Source organism: Cyrtonyx montezumae, unplaced genomic scaffold (genome assembly GCF_038088225.1).
Source record: "Cyrtonyx montezumae isolate F1298 unplaced genomic scaffold, pur_monq_1.0 scaffold_8, whole genome shotgun sequence".
Lineage (NCBI taxonomy): Eukaryota > Metazoa > Chordata > Aves > Galliformes > Odontophoridae > Cyrtonyx > Cyrtonyx montezumae.
The window spans coordinates 82,715,816-82,737,111 of NW_027072089.1; the positions used below are offsets into that span (position 1 = coordinate 82,715,816).

At 43.7% G+C, this 21,296-nt stretch overlaps 1 protein-coding gene across 2 annotated transcripts; it reads right to left on the reverse strand.

Annotated features, from left to right (window-relative positions):
- Positions 1-17,592: 17,592 nt before the first annotated feature.
- On the reverse strand, positions 17,593-20,407 carry LOC136058793 (transmembrane protein 14C-like). Of its 2 annotated transcripts, none has more exons than XM_065752510.1 (4): positions 20,306-20,407; positions 18,598-18,699; positions 17,977-18,064; positions 17,593-17,775 (listed from the first exon to the last, which is right to left on the reverse strand). In XM_065752510.1, exons 1-4 carry the CDS (start codon positions 20,379-20,381, stop codon positions 17,718-17,720), a joined length of 324 nt encoding a protein of 107 aa, XP_065608582.1. In that variant the 5' UTR covers positions 20,382-20,407; the 3' UTR covers positions 17,593-17,717. The 2 variants fall into 2 exon arrangements, with proteins under 2 accessions (XP_065608582.1, XP_065608583.1); XM_065752511.1 differs by lacking the exon at positions 20,306-20,407 and adding an exon at positions 19,003-19,151.
- Between the last annotated feature and the right edge of the window lie 889 nt (positions 20,408-21,296).

Here is a 21,296-nt window from a genome sequence, read left to right on the forward strand (position 1 = left end):
GTTGGGCCATGTTAAGCGGCATGCAGCCATCAACCAATCTATAATAGAATGGTTTTCCTCATTATAATGGACAGCTGCATATAATCTTTGTCTTAATGCCGGGTTTATCGTTATAGATGCTAATTTTGACATTTCTGTTCCATTTACTAAAACACTTTCAGCTCCTGCATCCCATAACCTTAGGAGCCATGATGGTATGCTTTCTCTTGGTTTCTGATGGAACCGTTGTACTAGGTCCATCAACTCATTAGCTGTATATGGACGAGCGGTCACATGGAGGCAGGTTTCTGCAGGGGGCCATTGGTCAGGAGGCACCCCTGCTGGTCTATCCTGTACCTTCTTTGTTTTTTGAGTTATAATAGGCCGAATCTCGAATGGGTCCATCATAGATGGAGTTTCGAGATCTGCCTTAGAGATCTTTTCCCCTGTCATATCAGAGTCTTCTTCCTCTGATTTTGGGGTGTCTTCTACCAATATATTCCTTATTTGTCTTGTGGGGACATTTAGGCCAGGCTTTTTGGTTGTTAACGTACCCAGCTGTTGTTCCAGTTTCTCAATACGGTCTCGTAATAACTGATTTTCAGTCTCCATATTAACATTTGCAACATCTAACTTGAGTATGGCCATTACTAATGGCCAGGCTACTGCAGAGGCAGCTAACCGCCGCTCCTTGGTAACAAGTATGTCTTTATCTAATCCTACGAAGTAGTCAGTCAAATAAGATGGAGAAGGAGCGGCAGTCCCTGGAACCCGCATGGGTCCCCATTTCTCAATAACGGATGCCAATCCATAGTAGGGTGACCCCATGAATCCTGGAATTAGACCAGGGATTGTCTGTTCTAGGGGGGTAACGTTCTCCCCCTTGGCCCATTTAAACATACTCCAAATAAACGACATTATGGATTTAGTTAGAGCTGCCTGGCTCGCCAAATGTAGAGTAAATAACTCCTAATGACGATACTCCACCAGGGAATAGTATAGAAGATGGTATATTTTAAGTAGTTCTATATATAACAGTTATACAGGTAATACAAAAGAGAAGATGGCTCACCTTTAAGATGACAAGGCTCGCAGAGAACTCCACATGGGAGGGATCTCCAAGAAGAGATCCTTCCCTGGTGGTGGTCAGCCCTTAAATGGGGTTTGAGAGAGGAGGAACTAGGCTCCACCCCTTCCACCCACACAGGTATATCACCTTCACCTGTGCCCCCATGGCTGACTTGGTGCTCACCTCAGGTGACCAATCAGTGGTTCAGGCCGTGATTCAGCAGTTCCCATACAAGTGGGGTCTTGCTATGGGATATAAGAATGGAAATTGCTTTAACATTTGTAGCGTTGGTTCAAAGTGCAATGGAGTGAGCATTAGAACAAAAAGTAGAGTATGTGCCATTTGTCATTCTTTTCAATGGGAGTTTTGTCCATACCCAAACTCTCTTAGCCTGCTCAGTATATGTTTAGTTTATTCTCTTCCAGTTTCCAAAGCTGCTCTTTACAAGATATCTATGCCAAATGTGGATGGGCTGCAAGGAAACTAGCAAGGCTATAAGAAACTACATCGCTGACAAGATACTTTGGAAGTTGTTGGCATTCTGTTTATCAATGCACACAGAAGGAACTTAAGCAAGTACAATTTCCACTCTTTAATTATGTAAACATTCAGCGATGGAAGACAAGCAAGTATGAGCGTTCCCACTTTACATGAGTAGAAACTGATGCTCAAGTACAATGTTATTTGTTGGGTCTTGAGAGCTTGTTATGTTAAGGGTATTGAAAGCAACTGAGCACCCAAAATGATGCACCCAGCTTGTAGAGACCCTTGCAGTTTTGGCCTAGCTGATTGTTGTGAGCTCCTGTCAGTCTCAGGTCAGTAACAGGCCATTTTCCTAGAGAGCTCTGGCTGCTTCGAGTGTTCCTGCCAGGCATCCCCCAGATGAATGCAAGGGACTGGACAGCAGTAGCTAAATCTTACTAAGCTGCCTTAGCAAATCCATGGCTCCTGTCAAACATAAGTAGATACGTGGAAAAAGGGATTCTTATATTAGTACCATGCAGAAAAAGATTAGAACAGGGTAAATAAGTGTAATGCAAAAGCACCAGTGCTTCTGCATAAGGTTTACTGATCCCCAAGAAGGTGTGTGAAGGCGAGTTAATGATTATCTGTTTAATGAAGAGGTACCCACATTACTGGGGGCAGACAGTAGAGTGCTTGCCCAGGCATTACCCCCAGCAGATATTGGTGGTGGCCAGCAAGAAGTCCACTAACCCCCCTTAGTACTCTGGCCATATATGTAACAGTGGGAGACAGTAAAGCATTGCATATCAGGATAAGCAAGGTCATTCACGGAAAGCAAGTATACTTGGTTACATCTACAGGGCAGTTTCTCACAAACAAGTTTGTTGACTTGTGTTCCCAATTAAACTCAAGCTTTTTCTCACAGGCTATTCGCTTGTTCAGGCTGTGTTTTCCCACACAGTGAATCATATTGAAATTCTAAATTCTGAAAAATACTTTTGAGCCTAAGCAGTAGTTAGTGCCGCATCACACTTGTTAAGCACTGTGCAAATAGCTGTAACGTGCTGCAGAAGCGATTATTGTTAAACCAATACAACATTCCACACCATTTGCAGGGCAGCTGAGATGTTTCTTTGGGATGAAGACAGCAGAGCATCATTGATTTATTAGTCACGGGGGAGTGCATGACAGCAAGTATGTGCAATGTCAAGGCTTTAGAGTCTTTCCATGCAACACGTGTTGTAAAGGAGTTCAGTTGGATAAAAACACACTTTGACAGGGGATGGATGAAAGGACATTCTGCTCTGCAGTCAGGCAGTTGTCCCCTTGGCTGTGTCCTCTCCCTGGAAGTGGCTTGTATGACAACGGGGGTTGGCTTGCAAGAAGCCTTGAAGGAGTCAGTTATGAGATGAGTTTTAAAGGAAAACAGGTCTGTGTGAATAATGCATGTTAAGTACCGTAGATTTGGAGAGCCCTCCAGCATACTGCAAATCAGCTCAATTTCACAATGGAAAACCTGCTGCTGTTGGACAAAGGCTCAGTGATTCAGTCAGGGTAGGCAAGAATTTCCCTGTACTCGTTACAACAAGCCCAGGCACTGTGAGAGCTGGGAAGATGCTGAATCTCTGGAGTATCATTTCCTGAGAAGAGCTGAACCCATCTAAATGTCCCCAAACTCCCCTCAAACCTGAAGTATGATCCTGTCATCTTACACAGACTTCCTTGCTTGTTTCCATTTCAGCTTTGAGCTTACGGTACATAAATTGGTTTGCAACTATTCTTAACCTGAATAGGAAAAAAAACAAAACAAACAAACAAACAAACAAAAAAAAAAAAAAACTACTCAAACAGTCCTTTCTTTTTAAGCAAAATTCCTTTTAATGCAAATATTAAGAAAAATATTCTGCTTGGTCTACCCCAGTACCATAGCATGAACATATATGCCTTCAGATATTTGCATGCCTCTGCACAGCTAATGCTCCATTAAAATCATGCTCTTTAGGACCTTGATGTATAAACATGGGGCTTTAGATTCACCACTTGTACTGATGTGGTCATGTTGAAGTTCATCCTGCATTGCCTGTCCTTTGACTTTTCATTAAACCGATAGTGCTCAATCGTGTGTTTCTTTTCTATCAAAGGGTAAAACTAATCCCATGCAGTTTCTAGGCTGCTATCTCTTTGTAAATTCTCCTTTAGCTGAAATAGCAAAACCATTATATGAGTTCTTTTGAAAGTTCTTCCTTTGATCCATGTGAGTATTAGACGTTGTAATGTCAGCAGTGAAGAAGAAGAGCATGATCCACCTTAGGAAGGTGCTTCCCTCTTCAGGTGGCATCCCTAACTGTGGGGTGGGGAGGGGACACTGCGCAGTGCATCAGGGCATCCCACATTCACTGCTCTGTCTCCTTAATCATAGCTCACAGGGGTATTTTGAAGTAGATGTTATGTGTTTTCTTTACCTATCCACCACAGACTTCTCCTTTCCACATAAAGGCAGTTCCTGTTTGCCACAGCCATTGTTAGGTGCTGTACAGAAGTGATAGCCTGCCTCGGTGCTTCATTCCCATGTAAATCACACTTGGAATGCACAGAAGGGAACAGCCAACTTTAATTCTTTCCCTCCCAGTCAACAAGGTATTTCTTTTTCAAAGCTGAAGACTTCCTTCTTGAAATTAATCATTTCCTCTTCCTCTTTCACCTTACCCAGAATGTGCAGTCATTCAGCATCAGCTGAGTTGAGTTTGGGGGTTGTTCCTTCCTCCCTCAAAGAGGTCTGGTTCCCAGGAGCTGGCGGTCTCTGGTACCCAGGGCTGAATTTTCACCCATGGGACGACTGGGGCAGAGCCGTTCTCTCAGACAGTCTGCAAACCGAGACAGGCAATAAGGCACCAGATTTAATGAGGTTATGTTTCTTCTGATGTTCTTTGAAATCATATCAGCTCAACACTGACACCCTGTTGAAAATAAACAATTTCCACACCAGAAATTCCTGTTAATATTTAAGCAAGGCTTAATCTTCCCCCTGAAATGAAAACGCACGTTTTCAAAGGAACTTTATTTCAGAGGTGAAGGTTTCTTCAGAAGCATTTTAACAGCTCAGAGAACTACACATCAGACATCAGATATTAATCATCAGGAGTAACACAGCTACTATTTTAGGAACCGCTGCAGCATCTGTGGTTGATCAAATATACCTTCATGAAGGACTTGATGAATTTTTATTGCAGGGAGAGCTGCAGCAGAGAGCTTGCTTGTGCCACACATCTCTCCTCTAGCACACATGGTAACATATACTGCAGCTGCACGTGTGTCTGTTGGACACACACCTTCTAATATAGGGCAAATGACTGAAAAGTGGATGGTTGAGGACTGCTTAGTAAGAGGAGAATATTTCCTTGAATATGAATAAGTCTGTTACAGGGCTAAGCACTTCTAATATTAGAAGAGCATCGCAACAGAGAAAGTAGGGCAGATTTATTAAGGACATTACGGAATCAGGAGTCTAATACGGTACGCATCAGCCTGTGCTCCACATACTTCATGTGGGACATATCAGTGTGCTCTCATTCTTCTAGTAAGAAGCGGGACAAAGGAGGGTATTAAGACAGCACTGCTCTCACTGGGAGTGTTCAGCTACATATCTCTATCAGATGCATAACTTTTATTACTTACCATGAAAAGCTAGGCTGGTTTTAATCACATTTGTAAGGCGTTTTACAAATCCAGGTTAGTGTGTTTACTTTCAGATTTTGGACTTAACTGGATTTGATTCCATGGAGAGATTAAATGCAGTAAATATTGTGATGGGAAGGCTCAAAGGCAAGTTTAAAAAAAAAAGCAGGAGGCACTTGCCCTGAAATCATGGACATCTCAAAAGGCGAGCTGCTTGCGTTTTGTTTCATTCATTTCACACCTGAAAAAAATGTAGAACACAATGAAGAGAAGGAAGAGCATTGTGATTAGAGTGCTGGAATGTCATGTTTTTGTCTTTGCATTGTTTTTATCATTTCAGATACCAAGGTACCATTCATCTGGCATAGAAAATGTCTCTTAATTAAATTATGACTCATTTTCATGACAGCTAGGGAGGATGAAGTATTAACTCTTTCCCCACAGTAAATACTCTCAGCCTAGATTCACAGTACCCTTGTGTGATGCAAATTCTGCTCTTCACTGTGTTTAAATCTTCCAATAAATGAAGCCAGGAGACTTCTCAATCCCACAGTTCTTTCTTTCATCCAAGGTGGACAAACCTGCCTTGACTCAGTCACTCCCATCACGTTTGCGGTAGCATTAACCAGCAGCCAATATGTTTTAGTGGCCAGGTGTTGTCTCCTATTAACTCCTATCCCCCAGGCAGTGCTTCCCTCAGCACCACCAAGCCAGAGCCATTCCAGCTGCTGGAGATGTGGCTGCAGCAAGCAGCATGGCCTCTATTGGGAACTCTGCCACAGGAGTGCTGGAGTGCCAGGCTGCACGTGGGCTGGGGCGGGTCATATGAAACATGGGCAGAATGTTAGTGCCAGAATGACACCAACCACACGCATGTGATGGTTTCACAAGTAGTTTGACAGTGCTCAAGACCTCTGGGGAACACGAACAGGATGAACAAGGGTAAAGAAGTGGGTGCTGGGGAGAGGAAAGCCATGCAGCAGTCAGAGGCGTCTTGCTTCTCAGAAGTGCAGCAGAGAAAAATGGGAGGCAGAATGAAGGTTTGATGGAAGCCTTTAGTGAGAAAGGGCTGGGAATAGATAAAGGTGAACTGAAGCTGCAGCCTGCAGCAACAGCACTAGAGGGTTATCCTCCTCCTCTTTTGTGGTCACAGAGACACATCTACTTCCTGCTTTCTGCTGTGTGAAATGAGCTGGGTGGAACACTTTGTGTGCACAGGATTTAAGCAGTCATTTAATTGACACTTAAAGGACTAAGTAAGTGACCTTGGTTAAAGTGATCTACTTTATTCCCACTTTGCATTTGCGCTTAATCATTTTCCTAGAGAGCAGTTGACTCCTGTAGTTGGCAACCACTGAGATTTCTTCCATAGCACCTGAAGCCTTTTGCTATATTTCATACTCCCTTGTATTTGCTAACTTACTGTGTGACACATTTAAATACTTAAACAACTTCAGTTCTTACTCTAACGCTCGATGTTTACCTCATATTTAATCAGAAATTGGTAAATGATATTTTGTATTTACTAGCTAATTCAATTCTTTTCCTAGGAGCTTTGTTGAATTGCTTTTGGATATAAATTAGGTTATCATAACATGCAGAAAGGCAGCATTGTTTTCCGTTATTAAATAAAATCATGTTAAATGCTTTGAATGTGGAAGAAGAAGGGATGAAAACACACGTTGTATTTAGAGTCAGCTGAACTATTAAACAAAGGAAATTGTCATTCATGAAATAATCTGTTAACCAGGCAGGTAGGAAAATTGTTTTCAGCTTCATAAACTTCTTATTTAATTTATTATTTCTAATGAGCAAGTCATTGACCAAGATAAACCAAAGACACTGAAATGAAGGAAAATAGTAAAGGCTCCAAGTGAAAAGGCCTTGTTCATCACTTCAGTAAATGGCTGCTTCAGGAGTGCACTCACTGACTTGTCTCCCCTTTACAGTACTCTGCCCTTCTTTAATGCCTCGTTAGCAAAATGTGTTGCTAAAACACTGAGCTTTTACTCTGAGCAAGGGCTGGAGCTCAGATCTTCCCTCCTCCTCAGAAGCAAAATCCCTGTCTTGTGAGCCGCACGATTTTGACATCCTGAAGCCCTTCCAAAACCTTCATTAAGACCCAGCGTTAAGGAGTTTCCAAGGCATCCTTGACATTGCTGACCAGCTCTAAGTTTACTTCTCTCAATTGAGGCTTGCCACACAGCTGGCTTATGGCTATAGCTTACAGAGAAGAGCTTCCTCATTTTTTTGATATATTTTTTTTTGTGTAGAACCACCCAGTTTCCACCAGGATACATAGATGTTTCATTCCACAGGACCTTCTTCTCCATGTCATTCAGAGGTATTGGCCACTTCCCTCCAATGTTCAGAGTTCATATGAGCACATACGGAGAGATCCAAATGAGGTCAAGGAGACTTTCAGACATGCTGGTCAGGCTATACTCAGTATCTGATGCTATAGAGAGATCTAAATTAGACCTCAGCACTGAACAGTGCAAGGTACCAAGAGAAGATACCAAGATGCAGATGTTCATCCAGAACAGTATATTCTTCAGTCTGAGCTTTGATGTCTGTGACCACTACAAGGACTTTGGTGGGGATGTTGCTGCTTATGTAGCACCTACCAATGATACCAAAGGTGTGCAGACCTATAACGTTGTGGATGTAGGGCTGTACACTCTGGGGATGTATTGGTGGATTACAGAAGTTACAGAGTGACAGATCTGTCTGTCATTTCTGGGATCTTGGGAAAGGAGCAGAACAAAGAGTCATCTGTGGGTCAATAGACTTCGGCAAGACAACTGTCTCACATCCTAAGTACATAGAGCTGCTAGAGAAGATCAGCAGGCCACTTAAGATCCAGAAGCACAAAGTCCCAAACGGCAAGAATGAGGAGGTAGAGCTGTGCTCCTCAGTGGAGCACAAAAGCATTATTGGCAGTGACAGGCATCACTACATCCTGGACCTGCTCTGCGTTTTCCCTCCAGACCTAAACTTCCTGCCTGTTGAAGGGGAGGAGATGCCAGAGGAATGTATGAAAATGAGGTTCCCCAATCAGCACAGACAAGCATTGCTGTCCCCAGCAAGAGCTTGTTGATGCCTCTGTAGAGCACAGGTATCTCTTGTTCATGAAGCTGGCTGCACTGCAGCTGATGCAACAGAAAGCCCACAATCGGGAGAGCTCAGTTGCACTGGAGAATGGTACAGCAGAAAGTGAGAAGTCTGAGTCAGATGATGATGCTGGTACAGAGCTGAGGATGTGGAGTATGCAAACCAAGGTGCTGAATTTCTGGTCTGGTATCACATTATGATAATAAAGTCCTGATGATTTGCTTACATTCAGATCACCTTCAAGGCCAGGGGGGCTTTTCCATGCCCAACATATGAGCAAAGAAAAATCTTTCCAGAAGGGGAAGAAACATGTAGTTATACAGTCATTGCTTTTACATCATCCAAGACTACTGGATGATCTGAGAGAAAACAGGAATTAGTTGGGCAGGTATGGTTGATCAGTGTGTGGAGGCATTTCTGTGCAGGAGGCATAAGGGAGGGGAAGAGAAAAAAAGAATCAAAATTTGCTGCCTTAGAGAAGATGAAGATGTTCAAAGGAAGTGTCAGGAAAGGCTGGAGAAGTCAAGACTTGGAATAAACTTCAGTTTTTAGGTGTCCCAAAGAGAGACAGCATAAAACAAGCACCAAGCAATAGAGTTACCTTTTTTTGTTATGCAGGAAGCAAAACCCAGAACAGTTTTTTTCCTGGAACAAAGTGTTTGGAGCATCTTCACAGAACTGTGTCACAGAATTGTAGGGGTTGGAAGAGACCTCTAGAGATCATCTGATCCAACCCCCCTGCCAAAGCTGGGGTGGGGTGGGCGGGTGGATTCCTCTCAAGGAATTCACCATTGTATTAAAGCATCACAAGCACTTACAACAGACACTGAAATCTGGGACTCCCCTGTAGAGTAGAAGCCAACCAGAATCACAGTCCCAGCCCAGTGCTTTATATGAACAGTAAGGGTTTTTAAGCTCCTATTTACCACATACTTTTATATGCATTGTACATCAGCATCTCAGTACACCCTTTTCCGTTCCCAGCGGTTGTGCACCTCACTCTTCCCTCCATGGCACAGCAGACTGGCTCCAGCTGACAGCTGCCCATGTCTTCCTAGCACACTTGACTTCTGATCAAAAGCCAGCAGCTTGGCTGGCAGGAAAAGACTGAAAAATATCATTGCAATTAATATGGAGAAACTCGAAGCTGTAACACTATCAGCAGTTCTGCAGGATGAAACATGGCAGTGCAAAAAGGCTAAGAGACGTTTTGCAAGCCATCTGTTTTGTTTTGCTTTGTTTTGTTTTGCAGGGAACGCTGGACAATTTTTAATAGACTGGTTGGATGGGCAGATTGCTGTGATTCTAGATCAGGGTGTGGAATGGCAGTAAGTCTGTGAGACTGATATAGCAAGTGGGTATCAGAACCACAGAGCATCCAGTGCTGCCGGGTAAAAGCAGACAAAACTCTTTCATGGCAATGTGCCTGTGGCAGGGTTGCAGAGCCCACGCCAAATTTGGAAGCAGAAAGCGAGATCAATATGGAGCAGAGCACAAATTAACATAGCTGGGTTTCAAGTGCATCCTCCATTTGTCCTCTAAAATTTCCTTTGTCTCTGCTACAGTTCAATAGAGAGCACTGAAATCTCCCTCGAAGCTATGATGCAGACTGCAAGGAGGAGGAGAAGCTACACCATAGACATTAGTTTTGTCTTAGTTATGCATAGGAAAATAAAATTTAATTATGTAGCATGTTTGCCTCAGATCAGAGACTTACTTGAGAAACAGATGTGATCTGTTATCAAAGGCTTTTTTTCATTCTCCTCAGAGATATATTTCCTTAAAGCACAGCATTTATCTTTGTGTACATGATACGGTCACATTAGGGCAAACACAAATGCCAGGGAAAACAGTGTCTTCTTCTGAGGGCCAGTAGCTGCAGCTGTTTGTCAAATAGGTCTTGCAGGAAGATTCATCACAGCTTTCTGGTGGGAAGAAGCTATTCCCTTGGCAGGGCACCACAGGCTTCAAACCAATGTATATGCAGCAGTTCAGCTAGAAACCTAAAAATTTATCAAACTTGATAAAATCAAGTCTTCTGCTGCTTATTTTTCATTAAGTGCACAACCTGAGCAAAGCCACTTTCCCTTTCTTTTGCCGCATCCTCTCCTGTTCAAATTTATAGCGTGTTACAGTGGTTTCACCAAGCTGCACCTGCCATAATTCTGAAGAAAGAAATTGTATTTGATTTTGTCATCGGAATTTCATGTATTGCCTGAGACAGGCTGCTAGCATTGGTGCCCTTTCCTGTAGGTTTACATGAATCCCTGAGAAATTCAGTTGAAGGTGACAGGAAGTTCAAATCTTCTGCCAGAACGGGTGGTGGGGTGGATGTGGCCCACCTGCATGAATCGTGGTGTAACAAGGACCACTGGTGCCTGCGCAGCTGAAGAAGGCATAAGCAACGTGGGATGGAGCTTGGGTTATTTCCAGCTGAGCCCCACACCCTGCAAACTACATCAGCTAATGTACCTTAAAACTTCTCTGTGATTTCTTTAAGTGTGTGGAAGCTAACAGCAGTGCTGCCACCTCTCCTGGCTGGGTACCACATGGATGGCTTTGTCATGGGCACAAACAATGGAGTGCAGCTGCAAACCTCAGCCTAAAATTAACCTGCCTACTTTGTCCCATGCAGCCTCTCAAGCCAAAGCAATGCTGACCATCATTTTCCATACAGAGGGAACTTATGGGCCTTAGGGAAGACTCCCCTTGCCTGAAGGCAGAGGGCCCCATAAGTGCAGACCTACTGCAGAGCAATTTCTGGTGGGTTGCTGAATATTAGTTTGCCCAGGCACAGTGATTAAGCTGAGCCTGAATCAGTCTTGTCTCCAGAGGTACTCCAGGAAAGCTCAGTGCCTTGTTTTTCTCCTCCTCCATACATTTCAGAATGACCTCCAGAGAAATTAACACAAAAATACCTTCTCCTTATGTTCTCCACTGAGAGGTTTTTTTTATTTTTTGGCAAGCTCTGCAAATACATTTTCTCTGATCACAGTCCTCAAAACTCATCTCCTTAACAGATCTCTGCTGAAAATCTCAAGACGAGAGGACAGAAGCTGGAAAGGGGCAGCTAGCACCAGACAGCACCAGTCAGGAGGAGAACCTTCTCAGAAACCTTCATTTAGGGCAACATCTTCAAACCACTCCAGATGATCTACTCTTCTTTTTAGTGTAATCTGGCATTTATTTCTTTCCCTTCCTCCCAAAGAAGCCACACTAGCTTATTTCCCCTTAGGGTCAACTGAAACAAAGTGGAATACCCCCAGAAAACTGAGGAGGGAGTTAAGTAGAAATGCAGCAACTCAGCACCAGGCAGGGCACAGCAGCACATGATTCACTCCATATGTGAGCTGTACCACACCCAAATTCTAGTCTTCAGATGAGATTTATAATTTTCATGCATGTTTGATGAAGAAAAAGAGGGTGATGAATGCAGTGTCACTCAAAGAAGGCCCAGAGCTTTCACTGTGTTGCCATCCTGGGGTTTAAACCAAGATGTCAATTAAAGATTGAAATGAGGTCAGCTGCAGTCACCCAGCTAAAGGAGATGCAATTAATAGGAAGTCGACCTTCCTTACCCTTCTTCCCCCAAACCTCTTCAGTCTGCACTTATTGCTCCTGGGGAGAGGGAAAAAAATGAATAAATAGCATTAATTAGATCTGACTTAATGTAGCCATTTAAATATCTAGCTCTCCTCTTTCCTGCTGTATTGCTAACACATGCATCCCACCCTGTTTAAGGCTGATAAGGGAGGGTTTGTGTGCTTTTAACATCCTCCTTTATCAGATCTTTTGCTCTGTCCTTACAGAGAATGCTATCTAAAGAATTCTGAACATCTGTCGGTGACAACAGAGGGTGTCACATTCATATGTGAGGAGCACTACTGAGATAAGCTTATATCCCACAGGGAGTCCTGCAGACTCCCTTCTGTGACTCAAACATATCTATCACAATCTGTGGCTGTTTTCTGTCTTCTTGGAACACACCACTCCTAGTACTCCAAACATAACAACAGCCAACCTAGAAAGGAATAATTGCAGACTGCTGCCTCCTGTGACTCAAAAGCCTATAGCCTTTTGCAATCCCCTACAGGGAATGTGTGCTGGCTTCTAGGGCAGAGTGTCTGATGCCCTGCTAAACTCTGGGGATGTGTAAGTAGCTGGAGAACGTGGAAGATCATGTTCACAGATGATGGGTTACAACACGTTTAGAGGATTTTAGGGTTGCCACTGTGCCCTTTGTTATGGCCTTTGGGTCTTCACACCCATCACAAAATATTTCCCTTACCTCCCAGTTTAGGCTTTGTTCTTTCTTAGGTAAGTGGACCACCCCTAGTCTCACTTTGGAGTATTTTAGCTCTTTTCATAACCCCACAGACTAATGGGAGCCTCCACAAAAGGAAGTGTCCATCCAGAATTTAAAAGCACTGATTTTGTTCCTGCTGCTTTCCATCAATTTTCTCTCCTGCTGTTGTGTGTTTCCTTCTCCAGCTGGCAGTGGTGCTGCATACTGATGGAGCACACCTGGCCCATCCCCAGAGGAAGCTCTGTGCAGGGTTATTGGGGAACAGAGCAGCAGGGGGAAATTTCTGCACATCTCCTGCCTATGGGATGCCTGCAGGTAGCAGCAGATGCTGCTGTTTCCTATGGCCGCAACAGTGCTGCAAGAGTGTGACCTTCAAAGAAACACATCCAGCATCCTCTCCCTGGTTATATACTGTAAAGCTATCGTGTTTATCTATTTAAGAGATGAAAGTTCTTATAAGAGCTTGAGGAAGGAGGTCTGCAGTGCTAAACCCCTCTGCTCGTGCTTCAGGCTGGCTGAACCTGCAGATTTTGATTCTCGATGCCCGTGGCAATCCGAATCTGACAGCTGAGGGGGTTGAACCCCGTCTTAGGGGCTGGAGATCCCAGTTCAGAGTCGCTCATCCCGGCCTTCCCCTCACCCAGCAGAGCATCGGAGGGGCACTGCCGCCCTCTGCCGGCCCTGGGAGCCAACAGCGCACACCAACGAGAAAACCAAACGCAAACATAAATAATATCAAATAAAAACAAACAACATAAGCAAACAACACGAACACGCGAGATCAGATCACAGAAGAGCGCAGGGAACATGCCACTCGCTTTTGGATTTTGCTCAACGTGTCAGAGCACTGTGTTCATACCTCAGCGCTCCTAAAGCAGCCATCTTCCTCTTAATCTCACTTCCAAAATCTGGAATCCTTTCCTCAGCTTTGATAATTAAACATGTTTAGTGTTAGTAATAAAATTCAACTCGGCTTATAGTACCCACAGGAGAGGATTTCAATGCAAGGAGTTGGGCTTGACCCATTCCAAATTCAGAATATTCTATGATTCTATGAAATGCTAACATTTAACAAGATGATAGAAGGGAAATGACTCTACTGTAATTTTTCTTATTATTTCTTAAAAGGAGATCAAATTAAAACAAGGACAGACTGTGTTAGCTACTAGTAATAAGCTGGCATCAAACCTACTGCTCCTTGCTCCTGGGGCAGGGAACACATTATGCCATGCACTGCTACCATCCAGGGGTGTAGAAAACAGTGTGTGCAGGAGAGATGAGAGAAAACATTCTCTCCAATTCACAGGTTCAGAAAAAAGGCACAAGAATGTAAAAACCATCCAAAGTCACCTGAGATCTGTGCTGGGGATACGGCACAAATGCCTGAATGCTTTGCTCTGCTCCATTGTAGCACTGAAAGGAAGCAGGAGAGGAGGTGTGTCTGGATGTCTTTATGCCACAATTGTTGCAGTGCTCTGCCATTTCTTTTCTAGTAGGGATTCATGAGGAATGAAGACTTTCCTTCTGCTGTAACTGCCCGGAGGTTCTCCTGACCCTTTTCCCCCCTCTCATTTTTCCAGGTGATTAAATTGTTCAGTCAGAAAGCATGAATATATTGCCAAGAAGCTAAGAATTTTACCACCACAGAAATGATAATTGCTGAATACTTCAGGCCATATTAGTTTGAGCACAGACTGCCCCTCAGCCAGGGATGACAGAGTGCCAGCAGCTCCTGCACAGTGACTGACAGAACTGGGACATGGTAAATGGCACTTCCAAAGCCTGCAGCAGAAGGAGAGCTAGAGGATATGCTTTGCATTAGAAACAACCATTGACTATATTCTTAGAAAAAGGGATAAAATAAAAATGGCCCACAACTATTTCCCCTCTAAGGTATTTCACTCGAAACACTTCCATCCTCTCATTGTCCTCTGCTACATTGAAAGAGTGGCACCTGTTCTACCAGTGTAACCTTACTTGCATCCCTAAACTACACTGTGTATTTGTACTAAATGAAGGGGATTTTGCTAGCCATGAAAGTCGTATGAATTGAAAGAACTGTTTAGAGTGTGACATCCATTGATAGGTGAGTAAAAGGACTTCTTCCTCCCCTCAACTCAGTGCTGCCATTGAACCTCAGTACTTCATTGCTGTATTCCAGGTCTCTATCCTACGCATAGAAAGAATAACGTACAGTTGAGGCACCGAAGCGTACAAGATTTTGACCCCAAAACAACCTTCATTGCAGCCAGCTGGGTGGTTTGTAACATTCCCTGCACAAACATGCCTGCCACTGCCCTTGTGTGAGCAGCTCACCTCAGACAGAGATCCAGCAATGCCTAGTCATTGGGAAGAAGAAAACACCACTGAAAAGCTGTTAGGAGTAATGGGGAGACCACAAGTAAGATCCTGAATGTGAACAGACCCAGGCCTAGCCCCAGAGAAAACATACAGTATACATGAAATTTAGGTTGTCCCCTGTCAGGTGGAAAACCCACGAGACATCCCAGGTACCATTCCTCCACCTCAGAACCAATTCTGTATTTTTACCAATTACTAAGTAGCTTTAAAAGATTAGAAAATAGTTGCTTCTATTCCCACACGTTCCAGGCACTTTGCAATCCCTTCTCTGGTGTGGCAGCTTCCCAGGCAATACCCCCTCTGTGGGACAGCTCATGGCCTGAGCTACAGAGGCCTCTTGTGAGAGAGAGCAGAGCTCAGCACTGACCCTCCACTCCCCTCTTGAGGAGCTGCAGCAGCCACGAGGCCTCCCCCTCAGCTCCTCTGCTCTAGGCTGAACCAAACAAGGGACCTCAGCTACTCCTCATACACCTTGTGTTCCAGACCCTTTGCCATCTTAGTAGCTCTCCTTTGAATGCTCCCTAATAGTTTCATGCCTCTCTTATACGGACATATGGGAAGCACGATTAAAAAGACTTTTACACGCTCTTTACAAAGCGTAGGGCTAACTCCTGTTTTCATTTATCTACCAAAATGAACAAGAAATTCCCTCCTGCAGTCTTGAGTGAGGCCCTCAGGAGAGGGATGAAGTACTTCACATTAGCTGTTGCCACCCAGCTCTTTGTGTGGCACTTTGAGTGTGACAGGAGCACGTGGAATAGAGGCCAGGGCTCTCAAGTCTGCAGAATAAGGATTTGCTGATCTAAATTCCCTTGTTCCATCATTACTGTATTTATTGATACAGATATAACTTGACTCACAGCATGGAGCTTATCCAAAGCTGTGGTGTGACTACAGTGAATTCAATTCAAAAGCAATAATCTCAGTTTATATAGATACCACGCCCAGCAGAAGAAAAATACAACACCAAAAAACAAAAGCTACGCAATAAAACAGGAAATAGAATTTGTAGAATTGCCTTATACTCAGCTTAGAAGAGTATTAAGGTCTTTTATTCTTGAATAGCTCAAGAAAATTTTATAGCAGGGATGGGTTTTTCCATTAAATTTCATATAGTGGATAAAAAATATTTTAAGTCCTTTACAAAATTTCCATTAGGTTTTACTTACAGCAAGTCAAAAAAGACTGCGATTCAACTGAGACTAGAAACTGGGTTAAGTGCCCAGAAACAAGGGAGGTCACAGTGCGAAATGTTTGAAAACCTGGAATTAATTTGATATCATTTGTTAAGAGAATTAATAAAACACTGTATGATTGGCCCAGTATCTGTAGATCTACTTTCACTATCACTTTCTACTATGACAATATTCAATCTACTACCACATGGGTTTCCATTGATCCAGGACAACGGAAGCATCACTCAGGTTCAACACTGTAAATTGAGATGTTCAGAACAGGAAATACACTTTTGGAAGTGACTAATGAAAGTAATTACGTGGTTTAAAAATCACCTTAATGCAGTTTCTGAGAGAGTTGTTATATATGCTCTTCATCAATCCAAAATGGGAAGTAGTTGCATAACATTTCAGTTAACATTTAAACTTCTTTTACGTGTCATGCTGCTGACAAAAGTTTCATATTTTTCATGGCATAGAGGTCCCAAAGTAAAATCTTAAGTAGTCACCATATAAAATATCACTTTAAAATACGAGTCACAATCTGCAAGAACTCTAGCGTATCAGTGACTGTAAATCAGTAAGTTAGTGCGTTAATGAAGGCTCCTAATTTAATCTTCTGCACTCCCATACCATCAAAAGACAACATTCATAGAGCACTTCACTACAGGGACTGAGGTAAGGACAAGAAGATCATAGGGTGAATACCCCCAAAAGAATAGTACCCACACAAAATACCATCCACCTTTGTTATATTTTTGTATGGCTTATCCAGATGGTATAAAGACAACTGGTAAATCAGGAAAGGCTCACCTGTCACTGAGGGTCAAGGCTTGCCTGGAACTCCACAGGGGAGGGATCTCCAACAAGAGATCCTTCCCAAGTGGTGGTCAGCCCTTAAATGGGGTCTGGGAGAGGCGGAGCCAGACTCCACCCCTTCTGGTCACACAGGTGAATTGCCTTCACCTGTCCTCCTGCAGCTGACTCAGTGCTCGCCTCAGGTGATCAATCAGCGGTTCAGGCCCTGATTCAACAGTTCCCATGCAAAGATAAAAATAAATTATACCCCATACACACAGAAAGGATCACAAAAACATACCAAATAAAAGTTTGTAACAGGTTTTACTTGTAGAAAAGCAACATTTCAGCATCATTTCACAATAAAAAGGTAAGATTTGTTTGGTGTTATACAGACATGATATATCAACTCAGAATACAGCAGGTAAAGTATACTGTAGTACTTGGTATGAAAGGTATGAAACTTGGGGCTGTGTTCAGCCAGTTATTTCTTGGGACACTTTGTGGCTATTTGCTTAATTATAGATCTTCTCTACTTCAAACGTATCATCAGTGTATCTTGGAATATAAAAATCAGAAGCATTAAAATACATTGAAATGTGTTTCAAAAAAGCAACTGGGACCAAATCAGTCTCAGTACGCAGTAAGAGCTCCACCAGATCCTTGAAATAAATGGCACCTTGTATGTAAACTATCCATCCCAAACTCGCTTCTGAGTTCACACAGTGTCATTATCAGGTTTCCTCATCCAGATGATAAGCTGTAAAATGAGCAGTTACTTTTCATGGGGCTTCTCCACCATCTTCAGTGCTAATCTTCCAACCATTAGCAAACTGTATAAGGTGAAAAACACCCGGTAAATTCACAGAATTAAACAACACTGATAACATGTTAACTCATTTTCAAATATTTCTCGTGTAACAGATGCATGGAAACAAAACTGATGCAGAAAATAGGATTTACTCTATCCCAGTTTAATTAAGGATGTAAAAAAAAAAAAAAAAACACCAACAAAACAGTATGCTGTGTTGTACCTGACACCAGCAATCAGCCCTGCGGGCATGAACTTTCCAGAGTTGTAAAATCTTGTACCCATTACAGCAGTCAGTGTTCCAGATGTAACTGAAATGAAAGATTAAAGAGCAGAGATGTACGTGTGTAAGAGAGATGCTACAGTTCAGAACAGAAATAAGTAGCATCACCAAAGAAAAAGTGGAAAGAGTTATTTCACATGATGAGTTAAAAGATGAGTTAACCACCAGTTCAGCCAGTCCAAGGGGACTGCACCGTGGCTAGCATTACAGAACAGTCACATGCTGTGGGAACAACATCTTCTACAGATTGGGAAAGGAGAAACCATACTCATAACAGAAGGCCTGGCTAAAGAATTATGCAAACAGTGCATGCCCACAAGTATCTGAGACGCAGCAGCCTAAAACCTAAGCAATGCAGACAGCTCATATTCTATAGAGAATGGTAGAGTTTGGCCACTATTAAAGATTTTCACTAAACCTAAGTTTAAAATTCTGTTTTCAACTGAATTTATAGTACTATCAGTTTAATCAGTCAGCAAAGACTTGTAAGTACTCATTCTTAGTATCCAGATGTTTTAGGGTAAATACTCTCCTTTGTAAATAAAATGCTCAAAGACTTACTTAGAGAAATCCAAACATTGCCTGGATTCTGGGAGAGCTGATAGGCGCCCAGTCCAGCCAGACTTCCAAAGAGCAGCCCAGCAGCCAACGATGGGACACTGCCTGAATAAAGAAAAGAAGACACCTTTATTGGAAGCTCAAAAATAAACTCGCTCATTACTTGTTTTGTAAAACACTACAAATAACAAAAAACATGGACATTCATTATTATTGAAGGGGAAGGGGGTTCAGATGTCTTAAGATTTTAAGGCCATGCTGACCTGAACCAAGAATCCTATTCAGATATTCTTGCACAAGATACAAACAGCATCACAGTATTTAAATCCTTAAATCATGAACATGTTTACACAGAAGGACCAAAGAGAAAAGTCAAAGGATTGATGTTCTTTTTGCAGACAAAAGTACATTGTCTCAATGCACCGATTCCTGAATTTATTGAAAAGCAGTGAAGCTGAGGGATGAAATGGTGCATGTTTAATATCAGAAAAAGTATACGAGAACTGAACTAGGTGGGAAGGCATGTACACAACTGAGAAGCTTCCAGTGTAGAGAGAGGAGTCAAAGACGCTGCGCTCACCTAGACTTTGGATCAGCACAAGTGATAATCCTGAGCTACAGAACATTGGTGATTTATAGAAGGCATCCAGTAATGAACTGACAAGACCACTGGAGAAAAATGCCTTTCGTAAGGCAAATAGAGAGCTCAGGACTTACTGCTGCTTAAGAGTTGTTTCTTATATATATTCCAATTTTCTTAGGTCACCTTTAAAAGGATTTGAGGTCACACTAAGCTGATAAAGATCTCCTGTCATTGATACAGGAGGATCACACACTGCTACCAGAAAGTCATCATCTTTAAGTCATCAACAAGGCGGTGTAGTGCTGCTTTTGACATGAACAGCCATAGCTAAAGAGGATGGGGTAGCACCACGCACTTGTACACAGGCAAAGGAAAGGCAGACACTGCTGTGGATGGGAAATAGTTTAGGAACAAACTTACAGTAATGCTGTGCACTTACAGTCTGTGCCCTTTAAAAAAAGAAAAAATTCCCTACACCCCACTGTACAGTATCCTGTTCCCCTTTCAAAAAATCCCGTGATCTGAATTCCCTTCTTGCCTTGGTACAGCCACATCCTCCCTTTGCAGTAAGACATCAACCACTTCGTAGAGGCCTCGGAGTAATAAAGGTGAAATTAGTTACTGAAGTTCTCAGTATTGTCCCTCCTGCTCTGAGCTCCAGAGGAAAAAGCAAGGCAACAGAAGGCAGGCCGGAGTGGGCATGAGCACCCGTGCACTCCTCTATCTGCTGGGAAGCCTCTTGGCATAGCAAAGTAATACACCTTCGTACTGCAAACATCACGACAGCTTAAGGACTTTCCAAGAGTATTTCAGGAGGGATGAATGCGCAATGAATTCCAGTCCGGAGGGGGGCAGTCTGGGAAACGGTATTTCTGAAGTAAACCTACCCTTCCCCAGCCCAGCCCAGCGCCCAGTGCCGAACTGCGCTATCGGCGCCCCGCAGGAGGCGGACCGCGGCTTATCCGCGCCGGCAGCAGCCCTTCCCCGGGCACCGCGCCCGAGCCGCCGCTATCAGCACCCGGCACAGCCTCGCTAACTTCTCCCCCTCGGGATGGGCGGCTCTGGGAACGAGCACCCGGCTCGCTCGCCCGCAGAGAAGAGGGTCGGAAGGCACTTCCAGCACCGTACCTGCTTTGGCGTAGCCAATGAGCCCTCCCGATGTCACCAGAGCGGCGTAGCCGAACCCGATCCAGTCCACGGCCATGCTGAAAAGCGGAAAATAAACTGGGGGGAGGGAGAGCGTGGAGGGGAAATAAGAACAATGACGTATATATATGGATATATAATCTATCTATACTCTTTTTTTTTTTGCCGAGGGAAGGGTTTCCTCGAGGAAGGCCTGTCCGAGCCTCACGCCAAGAAGTGAAAGCGGCGGTGCCGGCCCGGTCCCCCGCCGTACCCAGGAGCGGAGCCCGGCAGTGCCGCGGGGCGGAGCGGGGTGCGCTGCGGAAGGGGAGGCGGGACAGCCCCGCGCTGCCCGGTGCCGCCCCTTTCCGCCCGCGGCGGGGAAGGGCAACGACGAGAGCCCGGCCGGGCTGCTGGGCAGGAAGCTTCGGTGCCTTGTCGTTCCCCTCGAGTTGCGGGTAACTCGCCGGAGGTGCCGAGGCCGCCTCAGGGCTGCTGCTGCTGCTCGTGGCTTGCTTCGAGCTTTCTGTACCACCTCACCACTGCCACCCGCCCCGCTGTTCTTAACACGGGATGAGCTTTCTCATTTGTGGTACCTCTTTGGGATGGCCTCAAGTTGCACCAGAGGAGGATCAGGTCCTTCCTGTAGAGTTTTTGCTCTTTCATTCTTTAATATGCAGACTGGGTTTTTCCTGGTGCTCATGACAGCCGGCTTCTGTAACTGTTAATGCTCATGGCCGTACTTCAAAATTCAATGCTAACTGTTCTATTAGTGGCAGCCATTTTGCCAAGCATGGACAGAAGACAAAAATTTGAAATCTTTATGAGAAAAGTGTAAGTTCTATGTTAACTGTAGTTCTATGTTAACTATTTAAGTTAAAAACAAAACAGAACAACACTATTTGTTGAATTAAAGTAGGCTTGTATAAACAGAGTACACTGAATATTCAGACATGGAGCTCTGATACCTCATCTAAATAAGGGAAATGGTTGC